Below are 22142 nucleotides of genomic sequence, written 5' to 3' on the forward strand. Positions count from 1 at the left end.
CAACATGCTGAGTAACTTATGCCTTCTAACTTGTAACATACATTTTTAAAATTTTGCCCACCTCAGGATGGGCTAACTATGATTCGTGTATTGATCCAAACTGACAAAAAAAAAAAAAAAAAATCTTTGAAAAAATTAGATGTCACCAAGAACTCTTAACGTGTAGGTTAAGAAAAGCGGCTTTAGGGACGCCTGGGTGGCTCAGTTGGTTGGGCGGCTGCCTTCGGCTCAGGTCATGATCCCAGCGTCCTGGGATCGAGTCCCACTTCGGGCTCCTTGCTTGGCAGGGAGCCTGCTTCTCCCTCTGCCTCTACCTGCCGCTCTGTCTGCCTGTGCTCGCTCTTGCTTCTCTCTCTATGTCAAATAAATAAATAAAATATTAAAAAAAAAAAAAAAAGAAAAAGAAAAGCGGCTTTAGGTGTCCCGGGAGATGATTTTTTTTTTTTTTTTTTTTTTTTTTTTTTTTTTGGTCAGAGAGAGAGGGAGAGAGAGCAAGCACAGGCAGACAAGCAAGCAAGGAGCCCGATGTGGGACTCGATCCCAGGGCGCTGGGATCATGACCTGAGCCGAAGGCAGCTGCTTAACCAACTGAGCCACCCAGGCGTCCCCCTGGAGATGATTTTAATGATAGGTAGTATATGATACAGCAATAAATTACATTGAATCAGTTAGTGAAAATACCAGTCTCTTTCAGATATTTCAAAGGAGAACGTTCCCAGTTAGGTATTAGTTGTACCAGAAAGGTAGCAGGTTTTAGACAAGAACTTTTAATAAAGGCAAGGAGGTATAATTTAATTAACAATGTTTTATTTGCATTTTTAATTTTTTGGTTACTTTCTGTTTGTGATACTGGTAAATGATACTGGTCTTCTATTTATAGAGGTGATAAAATTAGTTAAATTACTAATGTGACGTCAGTTGAAGCTTATACATTGCTGGTAGGAATGGTGTGGCTTCTCTGGAGAAACAGTTTATCAAAAGACTAATCATAGAGTTACCATATGACCTAGCAGTGCCACTACTAAGTGGACCTAACAGATATGAAAACATGTCCACACAAAGACTTGTATAATAGCGCAAACATGGAAGTAATCCCAGTATCCATTAACTGATATAAGTAGATGAACAGAATGTGTTCTATAATAGAATACTATTCAGCAAGAAAAAAAGAATGAAACATTGATATGTGCTATATATGGATGACCTTCAAAAACACTATGCTAATTAAAGAAGCCAAACCAGAAAAAAAAACCCCACATATTAATACAATTTCATCTGTATAAAATGTCCAAAATATGAAAATCTATAGAGACAGAAAGCAAATGAAGTGGCTGTCTAAAGCTGGAGGAGTGGGCAATAGGACGGCTGTGGATATAGCATTCTTTTGGGGTTGAAGGACATGTAAAATTAAATTGTAGCGATAACTGTACAACTCTGTATAAATACTAAAAATCACGGAATTGTGTACTTAAACATATATGTATATAAATTATATCTCAATAAAGCTGTTAAAAGTTGATTTTAGTTTAAGTGTTAAGTAAATAATACAGATAGTGCAGAGATCCAACAAAAAATCCTGGAAGTAGTACACAATTGACTGAACTTTAAGAAAAAGTGATCTGGCTTATATTTAGTTTCCTACCTGAAGTGAGTATGATATCAGTGTTTTACATTACACTTATATTAACGTGTAAATTATGTAAGAGTAAAGATTATAATGATAAATTAATTTATAAGATAAGCCAGTTAGGGGAATGATCAGTTTTTTAGATAAACTCCCATATCAGCAATTGGGATCGTACTGACTGAAGTATTATATTCTAAGTTTATGTGTTTGGCGGGAATCTTTTTCTTTTTTAATGCCTTAAAGGAAGAATTTCCTGCTGCTGTTTTCTTTTAGTTAATGATATATAATAGCAACTTGTAAATCTTTTCAATAAGTGTGTTACTTGAATATTACTAGGGGAAAATACTAAAATGAACATTTTTTATGGTAACGTTATTTGCCACATCTATTCATTCAATGAACTGTAATTGGGTAACCATAGTATGCCGGGCTCTGTATATTTTATCAGCTTATTTAGTCTGAAATCTGTAAACTCTTAAACATTTTGCAGTATCAATATTTGTTTTTATTATAGATGCCGTACCTCTTTTTTTGAGACTTCTCCATTCACCACATCAGAATGTTTGTGAACAAGCGGTATGGGCTTTGGGAAACATTATAGGTAAGTTGGATTTAGGTTTAGAAAGACTCTAATTAAGAATCTTAATTAACTTTTTTCCTACATTGGCATAGCCATTACATCCTATGTTTCCTCTAATTTTAACGTGGGTTGACTATCTTCTTGCCTCATAAATACTAACTTAAGATGGTACGTCTTGAAACAGATAATGCAATTTGCTATCAGGATTTGTAGGTTAAATTTGTGTTCTCCAAATCAAAATCTAGAGAAAGAGCAACACTTGATGCCCTTGACTAATGGTGAGGAAACATAGAACATCAGTGTCCCAACATGAGCCATTGCATACATTTCAGACTTTCTCATCCTGAATGTAATTTTTTTTTAAATACAATTTTCATTTCTGTAGGTGATGGTCCTCAATGTAGAGATTATGTCATATCACTGGGAGTTGTCAAACCTCTTCTGTCCTTCATCAATCCCTCCATTCCCATCACCTTCCTTCGGAACGTCACATGGGTCATTGTCAATCTCTGCAGGAATAAGGACCCCCCACCGCCTATGGAGACAGTTCAGGAGGTAAATGAAGAATTGCAAAGCCCAGATGGTATATTTTCCCTATGTTTATGCTTTAGATTTTCATTCAGGGAATGAAATAATGCATATACTTACTTCATTGCAACTATGAGATCTTTGAAGTAACATATTGTATTTAATTTTTGACTCCCATGAAATGAAAGTTGAGTATCTTATGGCATCTCACAAAATGTTCATCCACCCTAATTCTTATTTTTTATTGACTATTTTCATGAAAAAACAACTTTCAAAAAGAAAAATACAAAAGGAGAAAACCAAATCTCAAAGGTTTTATTACTACATTGCATTGTTGGTTTATTACTAAAAAAAAAAAAGGGAGATTGCTACAAATAAAACTGGTATATTTACATGCAGATGTTCTCGAATGACTTTACATTAAGTCCAATTGAAATTTCTCTAGATTTCTGACAAAATCAGTGTTCTTAAATGTGTGACATATTTTGTGTTAAATCTACGAATTAAAGTAAAAACTTTTCTATCTACATTTAAGTTGTAAATGGATCTGAGTATTTTAAGTTTTTGAAAAATCCTATGCAACCTTTAATCACTTGACTGTCAAAAAATGTTAACTGTGAACCTTTGTGATAGACATCTTCACCAGTTTCTGTGTTTTGCTGTTAGAGAAAGGGTACTTAGTGTGATTCCCTCACACCCCTACTTCCTCCCTCCCAGATTAAAAGAAAAAAAAAAAAAAGATATGTAAGGCCTGAATTCAGCAAACTATATACTTTGTACTGGTTATAATTTTCTTGATTAAATCTGAAATCAGAAACTTTAATTTGACTGAAGTAGCTAATTAAATAAAATTTTATCTTATTCTTTAAGCAGGTAAGTGAGATGACATTTTTAAAGAATAGCTTTTTTTAAGGGGCACCTGACTGTCTCAGCCAATAAAGCATGTGACTCTTGATCTTGGGGTTGTAAGATTGAGCCCCACGTTGAGTATAGAGATGACTTAAAAATAAAATCTTTACCAAAAAAAAAAAAAAACAGCTATTTTTTAGCTAGCTGTATTGTATAATTGCATCTTCATTCTTTCCATTTGACATTATATATTAGAAAGAAGGTTACAGAAAACAACTGTTTTTCCTTTAAGGTGCATTAATCTCTGCCAGACTTATTTGGATATTTTAATTGAATATCTGAACTATGTTCTTGGTTTTTTCAGATTGAACTGAAATCAGATTTTCACTTTCCTAATAGAGATTTAAACAAATTTAACGTTGTCTTTTCTTGCTTTGCAAGTAATATTTACTGGTTTTTGTATCACAGTTAAATTCATTTTTACAAAGACATATTCATCAACTCTAGTGTTATTTATTATCTTCTTTCCTCAGATTTTGCCAGCATTATGTGTCCTCATATATCATACAGACATAAATGTAAGTAAAGTAGAATCTTAGATTTGGGATTTTGCTCTTGATGGGACTGGAAGGGTTATTTATTTTTTAAACTTTTGTAAGTGTCAGCATGTATTTTATTAACTTGTGAATCTTCCACAATGTTAACCTTTTTCAGAAATAGAATTAAGATTATATTAACTTTATATCTTAAATCATCCAGATAGCAAAAATGCAAACTTCAGAGAAATCTCACATATGTCATTATTTATCTGTGTCATTCATATTATTTTAAGTATCAATATTTATAAAGTGGTAAAAACTTTATAAAGCACCTTCATATTTCTTTAAACCTCATTAGCGGGTTAAGAGTCCAACTCTTGATGTTAGCTAAGGCAATGATGGCAGGGTCATGGGATTGAGACCTCAGTTGGGTTCTACATTGGTCTCCCTGCTTAGCCCTAAGTCTGCTTGTCCCTCTCCATCCCCCCTCTTGCTCTGTCTCTCTCTTTGTCTCTCTCAAGTAAATAAATCTTTTAAAAAAATAAATCTCTTTTGATACTTTTAATAGGATTGATATTATGCCATCATAGAATTTCTTATAGAATAAGAAACTGGGCCTCAGGGAAAGATTAAATGATTCATCCAAGGTTGAAGAGCTTATAAGAATTAAAGTTGATGTTCAAAACAGAGATCTTCTTAAAAAACAAAAACAAAAAAAATTGAGATCTTCCAATGGCAGATTTTGTGTGCTTTGTGTGAAACCACACTGCCTCCCAAGACAACCTTTGGAGGTATATGGTATTGAAGAATATCAAGTATTCTTTTTAAGTTTAAGTATTCTTTTTAAGTTTAAATGCAAAGGCATTTTCAGGTGATTTGGTCATTACATGAGATTTAGTTAAGAATTTACTATATGTATTCTAGCAGATTTTTTTTTATTAAATAATCTGAAAACTCCCCTTAATGTAGCAAAAAGCAAAATGTTATTTTTCCATGGAGTAAAATAATGAATAAATTTAGTTAGTGTTCATCTAGCATTGATTTGGCTTCTCTTGTTCCGGCTAAGATCTTTCTGATTTGCTATATGTTTCTGTTTTATAATGCTGTCTTTGTTTACATACACATGTAATAAAAAATGTGTGTGTTTGCCAGAGCTATGTGTGCGATTTATCACTGGCATGAAGAAAATGCATTTGCTAACATTGCTAACCTTGAACCACATTTCTCTTACTCATTTTAGAACTTTAAGCTCTTAGGATGGAATGTTTTTGCAACTAAATAACTTGTCATTTGTGCCATATTAGCCTGAAATGTCATAAAAATTAAGTGAAACCTGTTTAGTCATATACTGTCCTATTTTTAAAATGAATATAAACATGACTTAGTAAAAGTGAAAAAAGTAGTAACTATCTTAACAGCAAGAAGGAGTAAAATTATATCACAAAATGTATTCGTTGCTAAATTTATTTCTAAGCATTCCAATCGCAAGGTTATAGGTAAAATAAACAAAATATCTGATATTGGCGCCAAGACTTTTACCCCAGGACATTATGGAATTGATTCCAGCCAGATGAAATCTTCTACCATCTATTGATGATCTTTATTTGAAAGCCAGGGGTATTGAGTTACAGGTATATTTGTCGAGTTGAACAAATACATGGATTAACCACTTAAGCTAAAATTGTGCTTTGAACTGTAGGCTCAAAGATAAAAAAGACGTAGAGACCCTGCCTTCTAAGACCTTTACAGTAGTAGCAGGTAAAAAGTTGGAAGGAATAAACTTTTGTTGACAACTTGCTATGCTGAATCTGTTACTGTAATTTCCTTCTACCTTAACTGTATCCTTATGTGATCAGTTTTATTCTCCTATTTTATTAATAAAGAGTTTAAAATTCAGTAAAGTAAAATAACCTAAGGGTCTATATGATAAATAAGAGCCATAGCTTAGACTTGAAGCTATGTCCACACTCTGTGCGTTTTTTATAACATAATCCCATAAATACAGAATATGGTGTGAAAACAGAGTAAAAGTGAAATAGAGGAATGACCAAAATGCTAATTATGAGAGTGCATGTTCTCTCTGGCAACCAGAAAGCTTCACTGAGAAAGTAACATTTGAAACTAGTATCTGTGGAGAAAGATGGTGGTACAAGTGGCAACAGGGGTAACAAAGATGGATTATTTTAATAGCTAACATTTATTAAGGGTTGAAAATGTGCGGGGCATTACTTTAAGCACTTTTCATATGTTAACTCATTTATTTTTTATTAAAATGAGATTGGTACCATCATTATCTCCCTCTTACAAATTTGGTAAAAGAGGCAGATAGTTAAATTATGTAATGTCATACAGCTGGGACAAGTAGTACTTTGTCAAGTTGGGAAAAGTCATTTCAGGCATATGAGGAAAGATAAGAAAGACTCAGGAGCATACTTGGAGGGTTTGGAGAATACAGGTAGTTAGTAACCCAATGTTTGCTGGGGAGTTAAGTCACAGGGTTTTCAATCCTTTGTTGAACAGTTTTGGCTTTATCTTGTGATCAGTGGAGAGTCATTGAAGATTTTTAAATAGAGGAGTGATGTGCTTATATCTGTTATGGTCAGATAACTGAGAAGAGGTATGCAGGGTTTGGAATGGGGAAGGTATGAATGTAATTAGGCTTATTTTACCATCATAATTGGTTTAAAGAAGTTGATGAGGTCTAAGTTAGAAACAGTAATGATTAAAAGAGGAAAAGTTTGGGTGTTAAGAGATAAAATAAGTAGAACTTTGAGAGGAAAGGATCGAATTGAAGGAAAAGTAAAAATTACTTTGGTTTCTAATTTAGCAGTCCGCATGGGTAATAATGCCATAACCACCAGACGGAGTAAAGCAAAAGGATGAGACTGGTAGAGAAGGTTGATGAGTCTATTGTAGGGCAGACACATTGATTCTGATTTACTTGCAGTTCCTCCATAGCAGTATTCTAAGAAGGAAAACTCAATATAGACTTGAGATTTATCGTATTTAAGGGATTCATGAAAATATGGAAAAAGAGCTAAAAGTTGAATTCTAAGAAATGCTCTGCATTTGAGTAGTGGCATCAAGGGAGCCAGCAAAGCAGTTGTTAAAACTAGAGAGATGGAAGAATAAATTATAAAAACAAAGAATGGGGGAAAATACAGCAGAAATTTAGCAGTGTCTGAATCACACAGCATCTTATGTACCACCTTAAGGGCCCTATGTCCTTTTTATGTAGCTGATTGCAAACCAAAGAATAATGGTCTAATTTGTATTCTGGTTTAATGATTCATATCATTAAGTGGAATGTAGATTTTAGGGGGAAGGTGGAGTTGGGAAGACAAATTGGTGGTGATTTTCTGGTATGGATGAGAAAAGATTAGCACCAGTACTAGAGCTTAGATATCAAGAAGGTAAGAGAAGACTCTAGAAATGTTTCAGAAAGATAAGAGAAGACTCTAGAAATTTGCTGGGTTTGATATGGATGGTAAGAAAAGAGGAAGTCATATACATCTAATTTGAGTTTTAAGGTGTAGGACACAACAAATCAAGAATAGCAGGCAGAGGAATGAAACAGTAGGAGTGACTTGATTTATGAGACAGAGACTAGTGAGAATGCTGAGGAAGCTGGCTTGGGGTGTAGAGATAATTAGTTGGTTTATGGATTACAATATGCCTATGTGATATTAGAAGAAAAACTAAATATTGACAAGATTAGAGACAAAATCTGGACTGATTCAGGTTAGTCTCTGTTTATTGCTCTTTAGTTAGTGTACTTCTTTTTATTTTATTATTGTGTTATGTTAATCACCATAAAATACATCATTAGTTTTTGATGCAGTGTTCCAAGATTCATTGTTTATGTACAACACCCAGTGCCCTATGACCTGGCAATTGCACTACTGGGTATTTACCCCGAAGATACAGATGTAGTAAAGAGAAGGGCCATATGTACCCCAGTGTTCATAGCAGCAATGTCCACAATAGCCAAAGTGAAAAGAGGTGAGATGCCCTTCAACAGATGAATGGATAAAGAAGATATGTTCCATATATACAATGGAATATTATGCCTCTATCAGAAAGGATGAATACCCAACTTTTGCATCAACGTGGACAGGACTGGAGGAGATTATGCTGAGTGAAATAAGTCAAGCAGAGAAATTCAATTACCATACGGTTTCATTTACTTGTGGAGCATAAGGAATAACATGGAGGACATTAGGAGAAGAAAAGGAAAAGTGAATTGGGAGAAATCCAAAGAGAGACAAAGCATGAGAGACTGTGGACTTTGAGAAACAAACAGGGTTTTAGAGGGAAAGGGAGTAGGGGGATGGGTGAGCCCGGCGGTGGGTATTAAGGAGGGCACAGATTGCAGTTAGTGTGCTTCTTAAAGTTAATTTGCAGTTGCAGTGACTCTGTAGCATTTGGTTTTCCTGCCCTTTTCAAAGTTGTTCATCCATGGCTTAACATGCCTAGACAATTTTGAGTGTTACCTAACGTTTGGTACAAATCTAGCTTATTGTATTGCTGGTGCAAATGAAATTAATCAGTTGTAGCAGATTGGTTATTGTGGAGACTTGATTGTTAGTGACACTTGATGATAAGCCTGTCAGGGATCCCTGAGACCACCCTAAGTTCAATGAACTAGAAAGAGTCACAGAAAACTGTTACACTCATGCTTATAGTTTATTACAGCAAAAGGATACAGATTTATTTAGGAAAAACTTAAGTTTTTTTCCTTCCTATATAGGGAAAATCCCAGCCCTTCCCATCTGTGTGTTCATCCTCTCTGTGTTCTCCTTTACTACTCACATGGACTGCTTCACTTCCGACAAGTCTGGTTGCCAGATGTATAGGGGTTTTCCCCACAACAAAAGGCAAATCTCTGTGATACCATCTGGGTACCCTATAATTTAATTTGATTGTGACACGGTCTACCTAGAAAGAGTATCCGATCCCACAGGTTAAGCATTCATTTCTCTCAGGTCCGCAACCCCCACCCCAGCACTCACACTTCAGATGCCAGTTGCAAGCCCAGATTGTCACCTGTGCTTCTGACTAACTGGCTATAGATAGGAAGTTCCAACAACCCTGTCCTTGAGTTCAGTTAGGTTAATTTGTTAAAGTGGCTCACAGAACTCAGGGTAACACATTTGCTGGTTTATTAAAGGAGATGATAAAGGATACAGGTGAAGAGATACAAAGAGCAAGATCTAGGAGGGCCCTAAGGGCAGGAGCTCTATCCAGGAAGCTCACTAAATTTTGTACTATTGGGATTTTTATGCAGGTTTCTTCATTAGGCATGATCCATTATTAACTCAATTTCCAGCCCTTCTCCCCTCTCTGGATAGGGTTGAAAACTCCAAATTTCTAATCAGGGCTTGGTCTTTCTGGCAACCAGTATCCATCCAAGAGCCTACCCAGAGTCATCTAAATAGAACAAAAGATGCTCCTAGTTCTCTTATTACTTAGGAGTTTATAAGAGTTTAGGAGTCCTGTGTCAGGGACAGGGTCAAAGGCAGAATCTAGAACAAGAGGTGTTCCTAGTGCTCTTACTGCATAAGAAATTAGTTTTAGGAGCCCTGTGCCAGGACACAGTGCCAGGGACAGTCACTTATATATATATAAATATTTATACTGTTTACATATTTATATGTGTATATATATATATATTTCTTACTATTTCACAAGATTAAAATCAACAAAGGCAAAAGGCAGAGGGCAGAGTTTAGGAGAAACCAGTTACAAGCTTCCAGTTCTTCTCTCCCAGTAGAGTTGTAAGGACAGTGCTTTATTTTCCCAGCAACCATGAGTGACACATATGAACACATGAAATATTGCTAACCAGGAATCTCCTGAACTGCGGTGTGCAGGGTATTTATTGGGGGGTCAGTCATATAGGCATGGACAGCCTGCACCGACTGTCCTTACCTACTGAGTCTTCATCCCCTCTGGAGGACAAACTGATATAGTGTCGCCCACAACTTCAAACTAAAAGAGATATTCAACATAAAATCACATCATTACATAAGCTAATTTTCCCAAGATCTCAGGTATACAGTGTAATCAGACAGGATAATCCAAGAGTGCAGAGGTTATCTCAAAGGAGCTAATCAAGGGCAGGTCCTTCTTTGGAATGTGTAGGATGTGAGCACCCCTAGTCTTCTAAGTTACCCATTGCTGCATATAAGGATAAAGTATAAGTACACACTTATAACCCAAGTTGGCTCTAGTTGGCTCTGAAGCATGTGTGAATTTGACATTCCGTAGACATTCCACGGATACCTAATCTTCTAGGAAATGCTGTACGTATTAATAGCAGTCTTCTGTAACAGTGCCTAACAGGACATTTTTTGTTAGCACATTTATTGGAGGTGACATAGATCAGTGAAGGTCTTTGAGCTGAACTTATTCTTATTGGAAGACTTCGAGTTGCTGGAGATTTTCGTTTGGTTCATATGCCAGTTTTCAAAACTATTATCTCAGAACATTAACCATGTAGAGTTGTCAGTCTTTTGCGTGTGTGCATATATGCCCTCTGTTGTGTGTCTGGAGATCAGCTTTCTAGCAGTCTTCAAGTATCTGATATACTAGCTGAAGTATAAACTTTTAAAGCTTTCTAGCAGAGAAAAAACAGGCATGCATAGTGAAAAATAATTAAAGTAGCCCAGGATTACTGAAGACTTTGTTGGCACATCATTAATCAAATGATTAGCTGGAAGAATATACTCATTGACTATTAGTCACTGTAAAACCCAGATAGTTTAGCATTGAAATCAAGAAAAAGGGAAAACCGAAAAAAAAGAATAGTAGGGGGGAAGGTATAAAATAACAGAAGCAGCTTACATGGGAAAAGGCAACAAAAAGTAAAATTACAAGCATCAGAGACATAGAGCACTCGCTGTTAGCCTGATAATGGAGATGGAAAAAAGCAAACTTTGATGAAAACAGAAGAAGCTAGAATGGCCTGATAATCGTGTGCTGTGAATTTTAAAGTTTTTAGAACTTTTTTAATACAGAATTTTCGGGGGCACTTTGGTGGCTCAGTTGGTTAAGCGTCCCAACCCTTGATTTTGGCTCAGGTTGTGTTCTCAGGTCCTGAGATCGAGTTTTGCTTCAGGTGCTGCACTGGGTGTGGAACCTGCTTAAGATTCTCACTCGCTCTCTCTCTGCCCTTCCTCTTGCTCCTGCACATCGATGCGCACTTGTGTGCTCTCTCTCTCTTTTCAAAAGTTAAATACAAAAATTTTTTACATAAAATGAAATTTTCAGTGAAGACCCAATTATATTACCAAACAAAATTAAAGAGAGACTGGAAGTGTCTGCAGTTTCAGGAGGCCTAGGACTTAGCTGTAACTTACCTTACCCTACCAGTTTTTCAGATACTGTTGTGGAGATCCCACTGAAAATTATTAATTGACCTCAGCTTAGAAACCTTAAATATTTCATTTTTCTAGGTATCTGAATATTAGAAAAAAGTGGTCTTCTACCAGTAGTATGTGCCACATGATGGAGAGAAAGGTTACATTTTATTTAACAGCCTCCTAAAATACAGGCCAAGGCAACCAGTTTTGTGAACATGATTTATTCAAACACACCATTATGGATAGGTATTCAGACTATTTCCTGAATTTTGCAACTATAAATAACATAGCATTAAATAATCCTGTGTATTTTCATATTATTGGAGATACTCTTGAGGATAAATCCCTAGAAACAGGATTGCTAGATGAATGCATTATAATTTTGTTATATACTGCCCAAATTCCTTGTCTTAGAGGCTGTGCCGTTTTGTATTATCCAACAGCATCATACAAAAGCCTTACAAATAGAATGTGATGTCACATTTTTAATTTTTGCCAATCTGATAGGTAAAAAACTGTGTATCAGTTTTAATTTGCATTTTTTTTAAATTAAGTGAAGTTGGACATGATTTCATGTATTTAAGGGCCATTTTTACATCTTTGCAAATAGCCTGTTTTCATTTATTGCCTGTTTTTCTATCAGATTTTTGTTCTTTTTCCTTAGCTTTCAAGAGTTCTTTATATATTAAGGATATTAGCTCTTTATTTTGTGATACATATTTCAGATATTTTCCTAATTTGTCTTTTGTCATTGATATATTTTGCTATGCAGACTTTTTGCTTTTTATGTAAACAAATTTATCAACCTCTTCTTTTTGTTGAATCTAAATTTGTTTCCTATGTTAATAGATTTTTTTATTATGTTAAGCGAATATCCATAAAATCCTGTTATGAGTGTTGACATCAAGAATGGATATTGAGGGGCACCTGGGTGGCTCAGTGGGTTAAAGCCTCTGCCTTCGGCTCAGGTCATGATCCGAGTCCTGGGATCGAGCCCCACATCGGGCTCTCTCTGCCTGCCTCTCTGCCTAATTGTGATCTCTCTCTGTCAAATCAATAAATAAAAATCTTTTAAAAGAATGGGTATTGAGGGGCATCTGGGTGGCTTAGTCAGTTAAGTTTCCAACTCTTGATTTCTACTCTGGTCATGATCTCAGGGTTTTGAGACTGAGACTCCCCACTGGGTATGGAGCCTGCCTAAGTTTCTCTCTTTCCCTTTCCCCCTCACGCCCCCTTAAAAGAAGGAATGGGTGTTGAATTTTTCATTGTCTGTGGAGATAACCAGGGTTTTTCTCCTTAAATTGGTTAATGTGACATATTGATGATATTTCTAAAATTGAACCATCTTTGCATTTCTTTATTTTTTTTAATACTGATTGATTGATTGATTGATTTTAAGCAGCTGGGAGAACATGGTGGGGGAGGGACTGAGGGAGAGAGTGAGAGAGAAAATCCCAAGTGGACTCCCCACTGAGCATGGAGTGCCATGCAGGGCTTGATCTCATGACTGCAAGATCATGACCTGAGCTGAAACCAAGAGTCAGATGTTCAACCAACTGAGCCACCCAGGCGAACCTCTTCTTTGCATTTCTTAAATAATTCCACCTGATCATCATACATTGCTTTCTTAGTGTGGTTTGGGATCCTGTTTGCTAATGTTTTATTTAGAATTTTTGTACCAGTATTCACGTAAGTGATACCAGTCTGCAGTTTGACTTTTGTGCTATCTTTATGAGGCATTAATATCATGTTTTTATTGATTTTTTATTGACGTTTAGGTATTAACATTATGGTTCTTTATTTTTTTATGCTCTAAAACAATTTATATAACATTGGGTCTATCTGATCTTTGAAGAATGGTAGTGTTGCCCTTGAAACTTTTGGGTCTTAGTACTTTGTGGGGTTAATTCCTTGATGATTTTCTTTGTCTTTGCTATGGAAATTATCTTGCTTAAACTGTCTATCTTTTCTAAGGTCAATTTTTTGTAAACTGTTATCCTAGGAAATTAATTCATTTCATCTAGATTTTTAACTTTACTTCCATCCACTATTTACTGTTCTTTTATTTTTAGCCTTTTTGAATTACTTAATTTTAGATGTGTCTCTTGTACACAGCATAGAACTGGGTTCTGTTTTGGGAGCCAATTTAAGAATCTTTTTATTGTTTATAGGTGAGTTAATCCTATTCATATTGTTTAATATGTTTAGTGTCAACTCTGTCACATTATTTTTTATAGTATTTTATGTGTGTTTTATTTTCTATTTAGTGTGCTTTTTTTTCTTATTTTAGTATTTAGAAAACTTTGTTTTTGTTCTAATGTTACCTTTATACTTAGACCTTTAAAATGCCCTTTTCTTCTACTATCTGATTTGACAGTTTTTGGTGGGTTTTTTTCATTGTTGTTGTTTTTTTTTTAAGATTTTATTTATTTATTTGACAGACAGAGATCACAGGTAGGCAGAGAGAGAGGAAGGGAAGCAGGTCCCTGGTGAGCAGAAAGCCCGACTCGGGGCTCGATCCCAGGACCCTGGGATCATGACCTGAGCTGAGGTAGAGGCTTTAACCCACTGAGCCACCCAGGCACCCCTGATTTGACAGTTTTAAATAGTATTTTTTGACTCCTGCCTAATACCTATACAATAATTGAAGAGCTTATTCTGCTTTCTTTTCTCTTGCCTCATCCTCCCCTTTTTGAATCTGCTTATCTTTTGCCAAATTTAGGAAATTTTATGCCATTATTTCTTTAAATATTTTTCAGCTCCACTTCTCTTGGGACTCTTTTTTTTTTTAAGCTACATTTATTCAGGTCATGATCAGATTATTACATTTAGCAATCAGCAGCATGGGTGCAAAAAAAAAAAAAACTACATTAAAACCCTCTGTTGGAATGCATTATGATTTCCACAGAACAGAAACTACAATAACCTGTTATACAATTAGTCACAAATACAGTCCTCGAGTTTTTTGCCCTTGCACCTGAGTATTGTCTAAAATAGGTCTTCTTTGTAGCAGCTAGGCCCTGCCACCACTGTGCTTGGGTGAGTTCACAAATCTGTGTAACCTGTAGCTTCCCTGTCATTTCTCTGGCTCTCTTCTCCCGCTAAGCTTTGTTTCCTGGCAGTTATTAAAACCTTCTGCCACTGCCGTAGTTACTACTCCTGCTGGAACCACCATAGCCACCTTGGTTTCATGGTTTGGCAGAGTATTGGCCTCCACCAGCATAGGGGCCAGAGCTTCTGCCTCCAAAATTTCCTCCTTTCATGGGTCCAAAATTTGAAGATTGATTGTTGTAATTGCCAAAATCATTCTAGCTTCCACCACCTCCATAGTTGCTTCCATCGTTACCAAATTGGTTATAGCCATCATCACTGCCACCGTATCCACCACCACCTTGACTGCCACCAAAGCCACCTTGACCACTGAAGTTCCCTCCACTACCAAAGTTGTCATTCCCACCAAAACCACCTCCACGACCACCTCCAAAGTTTCTAGAACCACTTCAGCTTCTTTGGCTGGATGAAGCACTAGCCATCTCTTGCTTAGATAGGGCTTTCCTTACTTCACAGTTGTAGCCATTGACAGTATGGTATTTTTGAATGACAGTCTTGTCTACAGAGTCATGGTCATTAAATGTTACAAAAGCAAAACACCTCTTTTTGCCACTGCCTCGGTCAGTCATGATCTCGGTCACTTCGATTTTCCCATACTGTTCAAAAGCATCTCTTAGATGATATTCTTCAGTGTCTTCTTTAATGCCATCAACAAAAATCTTTTTCACAGTTTAGTGGGCACCGGGTCTTTGAGAATCTTGAGACAGCCCTCTTTGGTTCCACAACTCTTCCATCCATCATGTGTGGCCTTGCGTTCATGGCTGCATCCACCTTCTCCACAGGGGAGTATGTGACAAACCCAAAACCTCTGGAGCACGTGGTGTTTGGATCTCTCAACACCACAGAGTCCGTAAGCATTCCCCATTGCTCAGAATGGCTCCTCAAACTCATTGGTTATTTGAAAGCTCAAACCTCCAATGAAGAACTTCCGCAGCTGTTCAGGCTCTTTGGGAGGCTCTGACTTAGACATGATGGTAGTGGGAAGGGAACTTTAATGATGCTTACTCGGTGGCGCCCACCGGCAGAAAGTTCTCTTGGGACTCTTGATGGCACAATGTTCGATCTTTTGTTACTGCTCTACAACGCTCATGAAGTTTGTTTTTCCTGTTACTCAGATTGGGTGATTTGTATTGATCTATCTTTGAATTTGTTGATTTTTTTTTCCTTTTCTCCATTTTACTAGTGAGTCATTCCAGTGAGTTTTAAGTTTGGATTACTGATTTTTTCAGCTTAAAATGTTCTGTTTGAGTCTTCCTTATATCTTTTATTTCTTTGCTAAGATTTCCTATATTTGTTTGTTTTAAATATATTTGTAATTGCTCACTGACGTATTTTTATGATAGTTCTTTGAAAATCTTTGTCAGATAATTTCAGTATCTGTGTCATCTTGGTATTGACATCTGTTGACTGTCTTTTTCCTTTTGAGTTGAGATGTTCCTGGTTCTTGGTATGACAATGTAAGCCTGCACATTTTGGGTGTTATGTTATACGACTCTGGTTTCTGTATAAATCTTATTACCTGTTACTGCCAGACTGAGTAGTAGACAGGTTTTGCCCATACACACAACATCTGCAGACACCCTTCAGTAGGGTGGCCTCAGTGCTGGGTAGAATTGTAGGTGCTTTCAGCTCTCAGGCATAGCTCCCTTCTGGCCTTCCATTTTTGAAGTTGCAATATTTCTATTTTTGCAGAACATACACCATTTGTAAATTATTCTTCCACTCCTATCCCATGTTTATTTTAGTCTGTAATTTACAATGAAATATTTCTTCAGGCATCTCTTAGTTGAATGAAGCTCATCCTCTTGTATAGAAGGCATCAGCATATTTTTCTGAAAAGGACAGATAGTAAATATCAGAGGCTCTTGGAACCACATGGTCTCTGTCCCACTAGTGTGACATAGTTTTACCTAGGATATGTTGCTTTTAAACACTTAACTCTCTTTCCCTCTTCTCTTCTCTGAAATCTTACATAGGCTTGGGGCAGGAGGCCCAAACAAAAACTAGATTTTAATTTTTTCTTTTCTTACAGGTAATTTGAAATTTGTAGTATTTTCTGACTCCTAGTAATGCTGAAGGTGTGGACTGTATTTGTTTGTATGTTTTTAAGATTTCATTATTTATTGAGCGAGAGAGGGAGCATGCAAGCAGGGGGAAGAGGCAGAGGGAGAAGCAGACTCTCCACTAAGTAGGGAGCCTGATGTGGGGCTCAATCCCAGGGGTCTGAGATCATGACCTGAGCTGAGGGCAGATTCTTATCCAACTTGGGTGCCCAGGTGACCCCACCCAGGCACCCCTCTGCCTGTTTTCCAATTCATCTGTCTGATATATAAATGCAGAAGTTAGTGTAGACGTTGTCTCAGACTTGTCTCATTTTTGTGGAGAATGGTCTGAGGTAGGCATTGAGAAGAGTTCTCTGCTGCTTAGTAGATTTATCAGGTAAGCAGATACTTTTGCCACCAAACTAAAAAATAAAGTGTAATTACTTTTTATGTTACCACCTCTAAGGTATGTTAATGTATTTTAAGCATTCAAACGAATACCTAAACTGGTAATTCTTTTTTACTTTCTGTAGATTCTTGTAGATACTGTTTGGGCTCTGTCATACCTAACAGATGGAGGAAATGAGCAGATACAGATGGTTATCGATTCAGGGGTTGTGCCATTTCTTGTGCCCCTTCTGAGCCACCAGGAAGTGAAAGTTCAAGTAAGTATCTTATTTTTCTTACTTGTATAGAATTGTGTTTGCTATATAACCTGTTAACATGAGCAACCAGGCTCCCGTTCTGTCTTCCATATTTCTGTATAAGATATGTACAAGATATGCACATATCTTCCATATTTCTTCTCTGTTTTACTGAACCTGATTTTGTTGGTTTCCAAATCTTTATCTCACCCAAATTCTTTGCAGAGTTTCAGACTGACAGCCAATTGTGCTCGAGGTCTTAGCTCCCCTAAGAACTACCTTCAAGCATTCCATTGCCATTTTAACCAGACAAAATTAAAATGTATCATCTTCTCCCACAAACCTGCTCCTCTTTTTATATCCCCTTTCAGTAGACCACATAGTCCAAGCTTGAAACCTTGATGCCTCCTTTCATTTCCCCTCCATACAGAGTCCTGTTAATTCTTATTACATAGCTTTCAAATCTGTCTGCCCCTTATCTATCTAGAGCCACTGATTTAGTTCAAGACTCTTTTTCCCCCCACCAGATAATTGCAACAGCATCCTAACTGCATTTCCTTCCCTCTCATTTTTCCTCACTCTAATTAGGGGTGGGTGCCTGATAGAGATATTCATTCCACTTCTGCCAAAGTGACTGTCTAGATGGAAATATGTGCCCATTACAGGCCTTTATTAAAATATTTCTGTGGTACTAATTAAGTAATAATTTAAAAAATAGCTGCTGTTAAAATGAAACTTTACTTTTTAAATTTTCATTTCTTTTTAGTATTTGAATCTTTTCAGCAGTTTTTCACACAATTTTTCTATATATTTCCATTTTTTACAAGACTTGTTTAAAATTCAAAATTGCCTCTCAGTTCTACATAGTACTTTGTCTAAGAATACATTAAGTGCCAATCATTTACCCCTTGTATTTTTACATTTTCTCAGGATTGTGAAAAATAGAGAATCCACTTCATCATAAACAAATAAATTTATAGTGTTTTTTATCCCCGCCTAGACAGCAGCACTCAGAGCAGTTGGCAACATAGTGACTGGTACTGATGAGCAGACCCAGGTTGTTCTCAACTGCGATGTCCTGTCACACTTCCCCAATCTCTTATCACACCCAAAAGAGAAGATAAATAAGGTAAGGCATATAATTGCCTCACTGGTTCATTTCTTTCTCTCTGTATATTTCATTTTTAACTGTCCCCTTGTTTTCTGTTGCTGCTTGTTTGATCATGATTGTCTTCAATACCACTATAGTTAAGATGAGAATTATTTCAAATCATCTCTGTAGTTATTTTGTTATAAGTGCTCCCCCGATAAAAATAACCAGTGTTTTTATTAAAATAGATTGGGCAGTAGCAAGAGTCAGTAAAGTAGTAGCCACTAAGTGAGAATACATACAAAATCTCTCATTGGATGACTGGTATCTTTTATAAACAGAGAGATCATAATTTAATCTCCCTGTGAAATTAGGTTGGACCAAAAGAGGCAGTGCTTAAGTTAAAGGATCAAAAAAGTCTTTTTTAAAATTTCAGAGTTGAAATACAAACTTAATTGTTAATTGTTAAATAATATACTTAAGTACTTAATTCCTTTTATGTCTGCCTTATTTCACATTGCATAATTTTTTTAAGGTCCATCCATGTTGGAGCATGTATCAGAACTCTGTTTCTTTTTATAGCTGAACAAATATTCCACTGTACATATATATATATCACATTCTGTTTATCCATTCATCTGTTGATGGACACTTGGAGTTTTTCTGCCTTTTGGCTGTTGTGAATAATGTTGCAATGAACACTGGCAAGCAAGTGTCTATTTGGGTCCCTGCTTTCAGTTCTCTTGGGTATATATCTAGGAGTAGAACTGCCCAGTCATATGGTAATTCTATGTTTAGCTTTTTGAGGAACTGCCAAATTGTTTTCCATAGCGGCTGTACCATTTTACGTTTCCACAAGCACTATATGAGGGTTCCAATTCCTTTTTTTAAATTATTATTATAGCCACCCTAGTAGCTGTGAAATGATGTCTTTTGGTTTTGATTTGCATTTAGTCTAATGTAGTTTTATCTTCCTGAAATGCCACCATCCCCAAAACCAACATAACTGATCATTTCTTCTGTGTCATAGCTATATTTATATAGTTACCCAACTATAATTTGACAGTTGGATTCTTAAGAAAAGTATGTTGTCAAAAAGCGTATTTTATGAATACATTTGTTCCAATGAAGGGAAAGAAGCCAGAGTCTTTTAGACTCTGGGCCAGTTATTTTTACTGTAGAAATTTCAATAATATAGGTGATTTTTACAGCTAAAATGTATTCCATAATTGGAAACAGAGCTGAGAAGTGAGGAAGCCGGACAGAAGTGGGTGCAGAGAAGTTCTGGCCTGTGATCGATATGCTCTAAGTGAAGGTATCATGGGGGAAAGAAAAATGGTTCATATAGTTACCTACTCAGCCTCAGCAGCCAGTTAGTCTCCTCCGAAGTTTTTCAACTTGAGCATTTGTGTTATTTGCACTTGGGATCATCATGGGACCCTCATGGTGGAATAAAACTCTATTGTATTCCCCTCAACATATTTTAAAAAAGATTTGTTTATTTGAGAGAGCACACACGAGTGAGTGCAGTGTGGTGGCAGCGGGGGCGTGAGAGGCCAAGGGAGGGAGAGAATCCCAAACAGACTCCCCACTGAGTGCAGAGCCTAACATGGGGCTCAATCCCAGGACCCTGAAATCATGACCTGAGCCCAAATCAAGAATCAGACACCTAACCAACTATGCCACCCAGGTGCCCCATATTCCCTCAGCATTTTAGTTTGAAATTTTTCAAACCTATGGGAAATTTGTAAGAATAGTATCCCATATACTCTAAACACTGATTTACCAGTCCTTAACATCTTACCACAATGGGATGGCCAAATATTTATAGTGAACTTTTTTAATTGTTGAGGAAGAGACAACATTTAACACTGAAATTGAAATAGAACCTGCTGGTTTGTGACTTAACAAATTCTTTAAGGTTATAATAAAATTTGTTATATAGACCCATTCCAGACTAATCAGGTACTTAATTTCTAAATATGTCTCCCAAGTAAGTATTTTTATAATAAAACAATTCTCCTTTCCTAGAAGTTTTAACAGACTATTAGGAAATTGAGTCTTTTATTTATTTCTGTCCTTATCTTTTTAGAGGGACCTTAAGCACCAAAAATGTATGCTGCATGAGTTAGGATTTTTATTTGTTTTGTTCAATGCCATATTACCATTGTCTAAAATAGTGGTCTGTGGGGCGCCTGAGTGGCTCAGTGGGTTAAACTTCTGCCTTCTGCTCAGGTCATGGTCTCAGGGTCCTGGGATTGAGTCCCATATCAGGCTCTCTGCTCAACAGGGAGCTTGCTTCCCTCTCTCCCTCTGCCTGCCTCTCTGCCTACTTGTGCTCTCTCTCTCTCTCTCTCTGTCAAATAAATAAATAAAATCTTTAAAAATAAAATAAAATAATTGGCCTAGCTTTTATAGGCATATGTTTTATTGGCTAGATAAATGCTAGGTTATTGGGGTCCAAATATTATGGGTAGAAGTTTGGTTTATAACTTGTTTAAAATGAGAGATTATGTTTCACCTATTTGCTTTTTGGATACATTCCCCCTAATGGAACTCAAGTGATTTTGTTATAGTATATGTAAACTACATTAAAATGAAAATATAAATGCATTAAAAATAATTTTTCAAACAAAGGTACCTTGTATTTTGTTCAATTATAGGAAGCAGTGTGGTTCCTTTCCAACATAACAGCAGGCAACCAGCAACAAGTTCAAGCTGTAATAGATGCGGGATTAATTCCTATGATTATTCATCAGCTTGCTAAGGTCAGTGGTATTATAAGTTTATCATGTACATTAAATATATTATAACCAAGATTTTTCAAATAAAGAATTCATGTAATCATTTCTTTTTTAACCTTCAGGGGGACTTTGGAACACAAAAAGAAGCTGCTTGGGCAATTAGCAACCTAACGATAAGTGGCAGAAAAGATCAAGTGAGTATGGAGAAACTGTTAGGATTGTTAATACTGAAAAGTATACTGCTCTTTTATGTTTAAGAGCTGCGGATTGTTTATAAGTCCTGTGCTCTGTTCTTTTGGGGGAAAAGATAATTATATGAATAAAAATGTTTCCTTTGTTGCCTAGGTTGAGTACCTTGTACAGCAGAATGTAATACCACCATTCTGTAATTTACTATCTGTGAAAGATTCTCAAGTTGTTCAGGTGGTCCTCGATGGTCTGAAAAACATTCTGATAATGGCTGGTGATGAAGCAAGCACAATAGCTGAAATCATAGAAGAATGTGGAGGTAAGAGTGGATTGAAGAAAAATAGTTGAGCACTGGAATGCTGAAACAGTAGTTCCTTTAAAGACAGCTAATTAGGAAGAAAACTGTCAGGAAACACTGCCGTTCCATCATCAAAGTATGTTGCTGTCCTTTGTTGCCATGTTAGCATTCCAGGAAGATTTTCCAGCAGGCGTTAATCCATACTTTGGAAAAACTGGTTGTGAAGGTCACTCCGTGCTTTCCTAGAGCTTTATGTTGCTTTTTAGGTAACATAAACATTTCTCTTGAAGCCATAGTGCCTGAGAGCAAATTGAAAGCTGAAGAACCACTATAGCAGAGAAACTTACAAGCTTTGTTAAACTTAGAGTCGGCCACAGTAAAACACTTCTTTCATGTTACACCTAATATCATGTGATTCTGTGGACCGTACTTTGTGAAATACTGTTCCATGTTGTTGGCAAAGGTTAATGATTCCAGACTCGTCTAGATATTTTATTTCAGCCTTAGATTGCTAGAGCTGCGTGCTGAACTTACTAC

At 36.4% G+C, this 22142-nt stretch overlaps 1 protein-coding gene and 1 pseudogene across 1 annotated transcript in view; one reads left to right on the forward strand and one right to left on the reverse strand.

The window, feature by feature from the left end:
* LOC111147051 (karyopherin subunit alpha 3) overlaps positions 1–22142 on the forward strand; it is a 104356-nt gene that overhangs the window by 74762 nt on the left and 7452 nt on the right. The window contains exons 8-15 of the mRNA XM_022502919.1: positions 2142–2228; positions 2593–2762; positions 4118–4162; positions 17174–17305; positions 18285–18413; positions 21038–21142; positions 21241–21312; positions 21464–21626. Coding sequence (XP_022358627.1) covers positions 2142–2228; positions 2593–2762; positions 4118–4162; positions 17174–17305; positions 18285–18413; positions 21038–21142; positions 21241–21312; positions 21464–21626 — 903 coding nt within the window. The remainder of the gene's footprint in view (positions 1–2141; positions 2229–2592; positions 2763–4117; positions 4163–17173; positions 17306–18284; positions 18414–21037; positions 21143–21240; positions 21313–21463; positions 21627–22142) is intronic.
* LOC111147052 lies at positions 14613–15568 on the reverse strand (annotated as a pseudogene).

Source organism: Enhydra lutris, unplaced genomic scaffold (assembly GCF_002288905.1).
Source record: "Enhydra lutris kenyoni isolate GAN:26980312 unplaced genomic scaffold, ASM228890v2 scaffoldscaffold15, whole genome shotgun sequence".
Classification (NCBI taxonomy): Eukaryota; Metazoa; Chordata; class Mammalia; order Carnivora; family Mustelidae; genus Enhydra; species Enhydra lutris.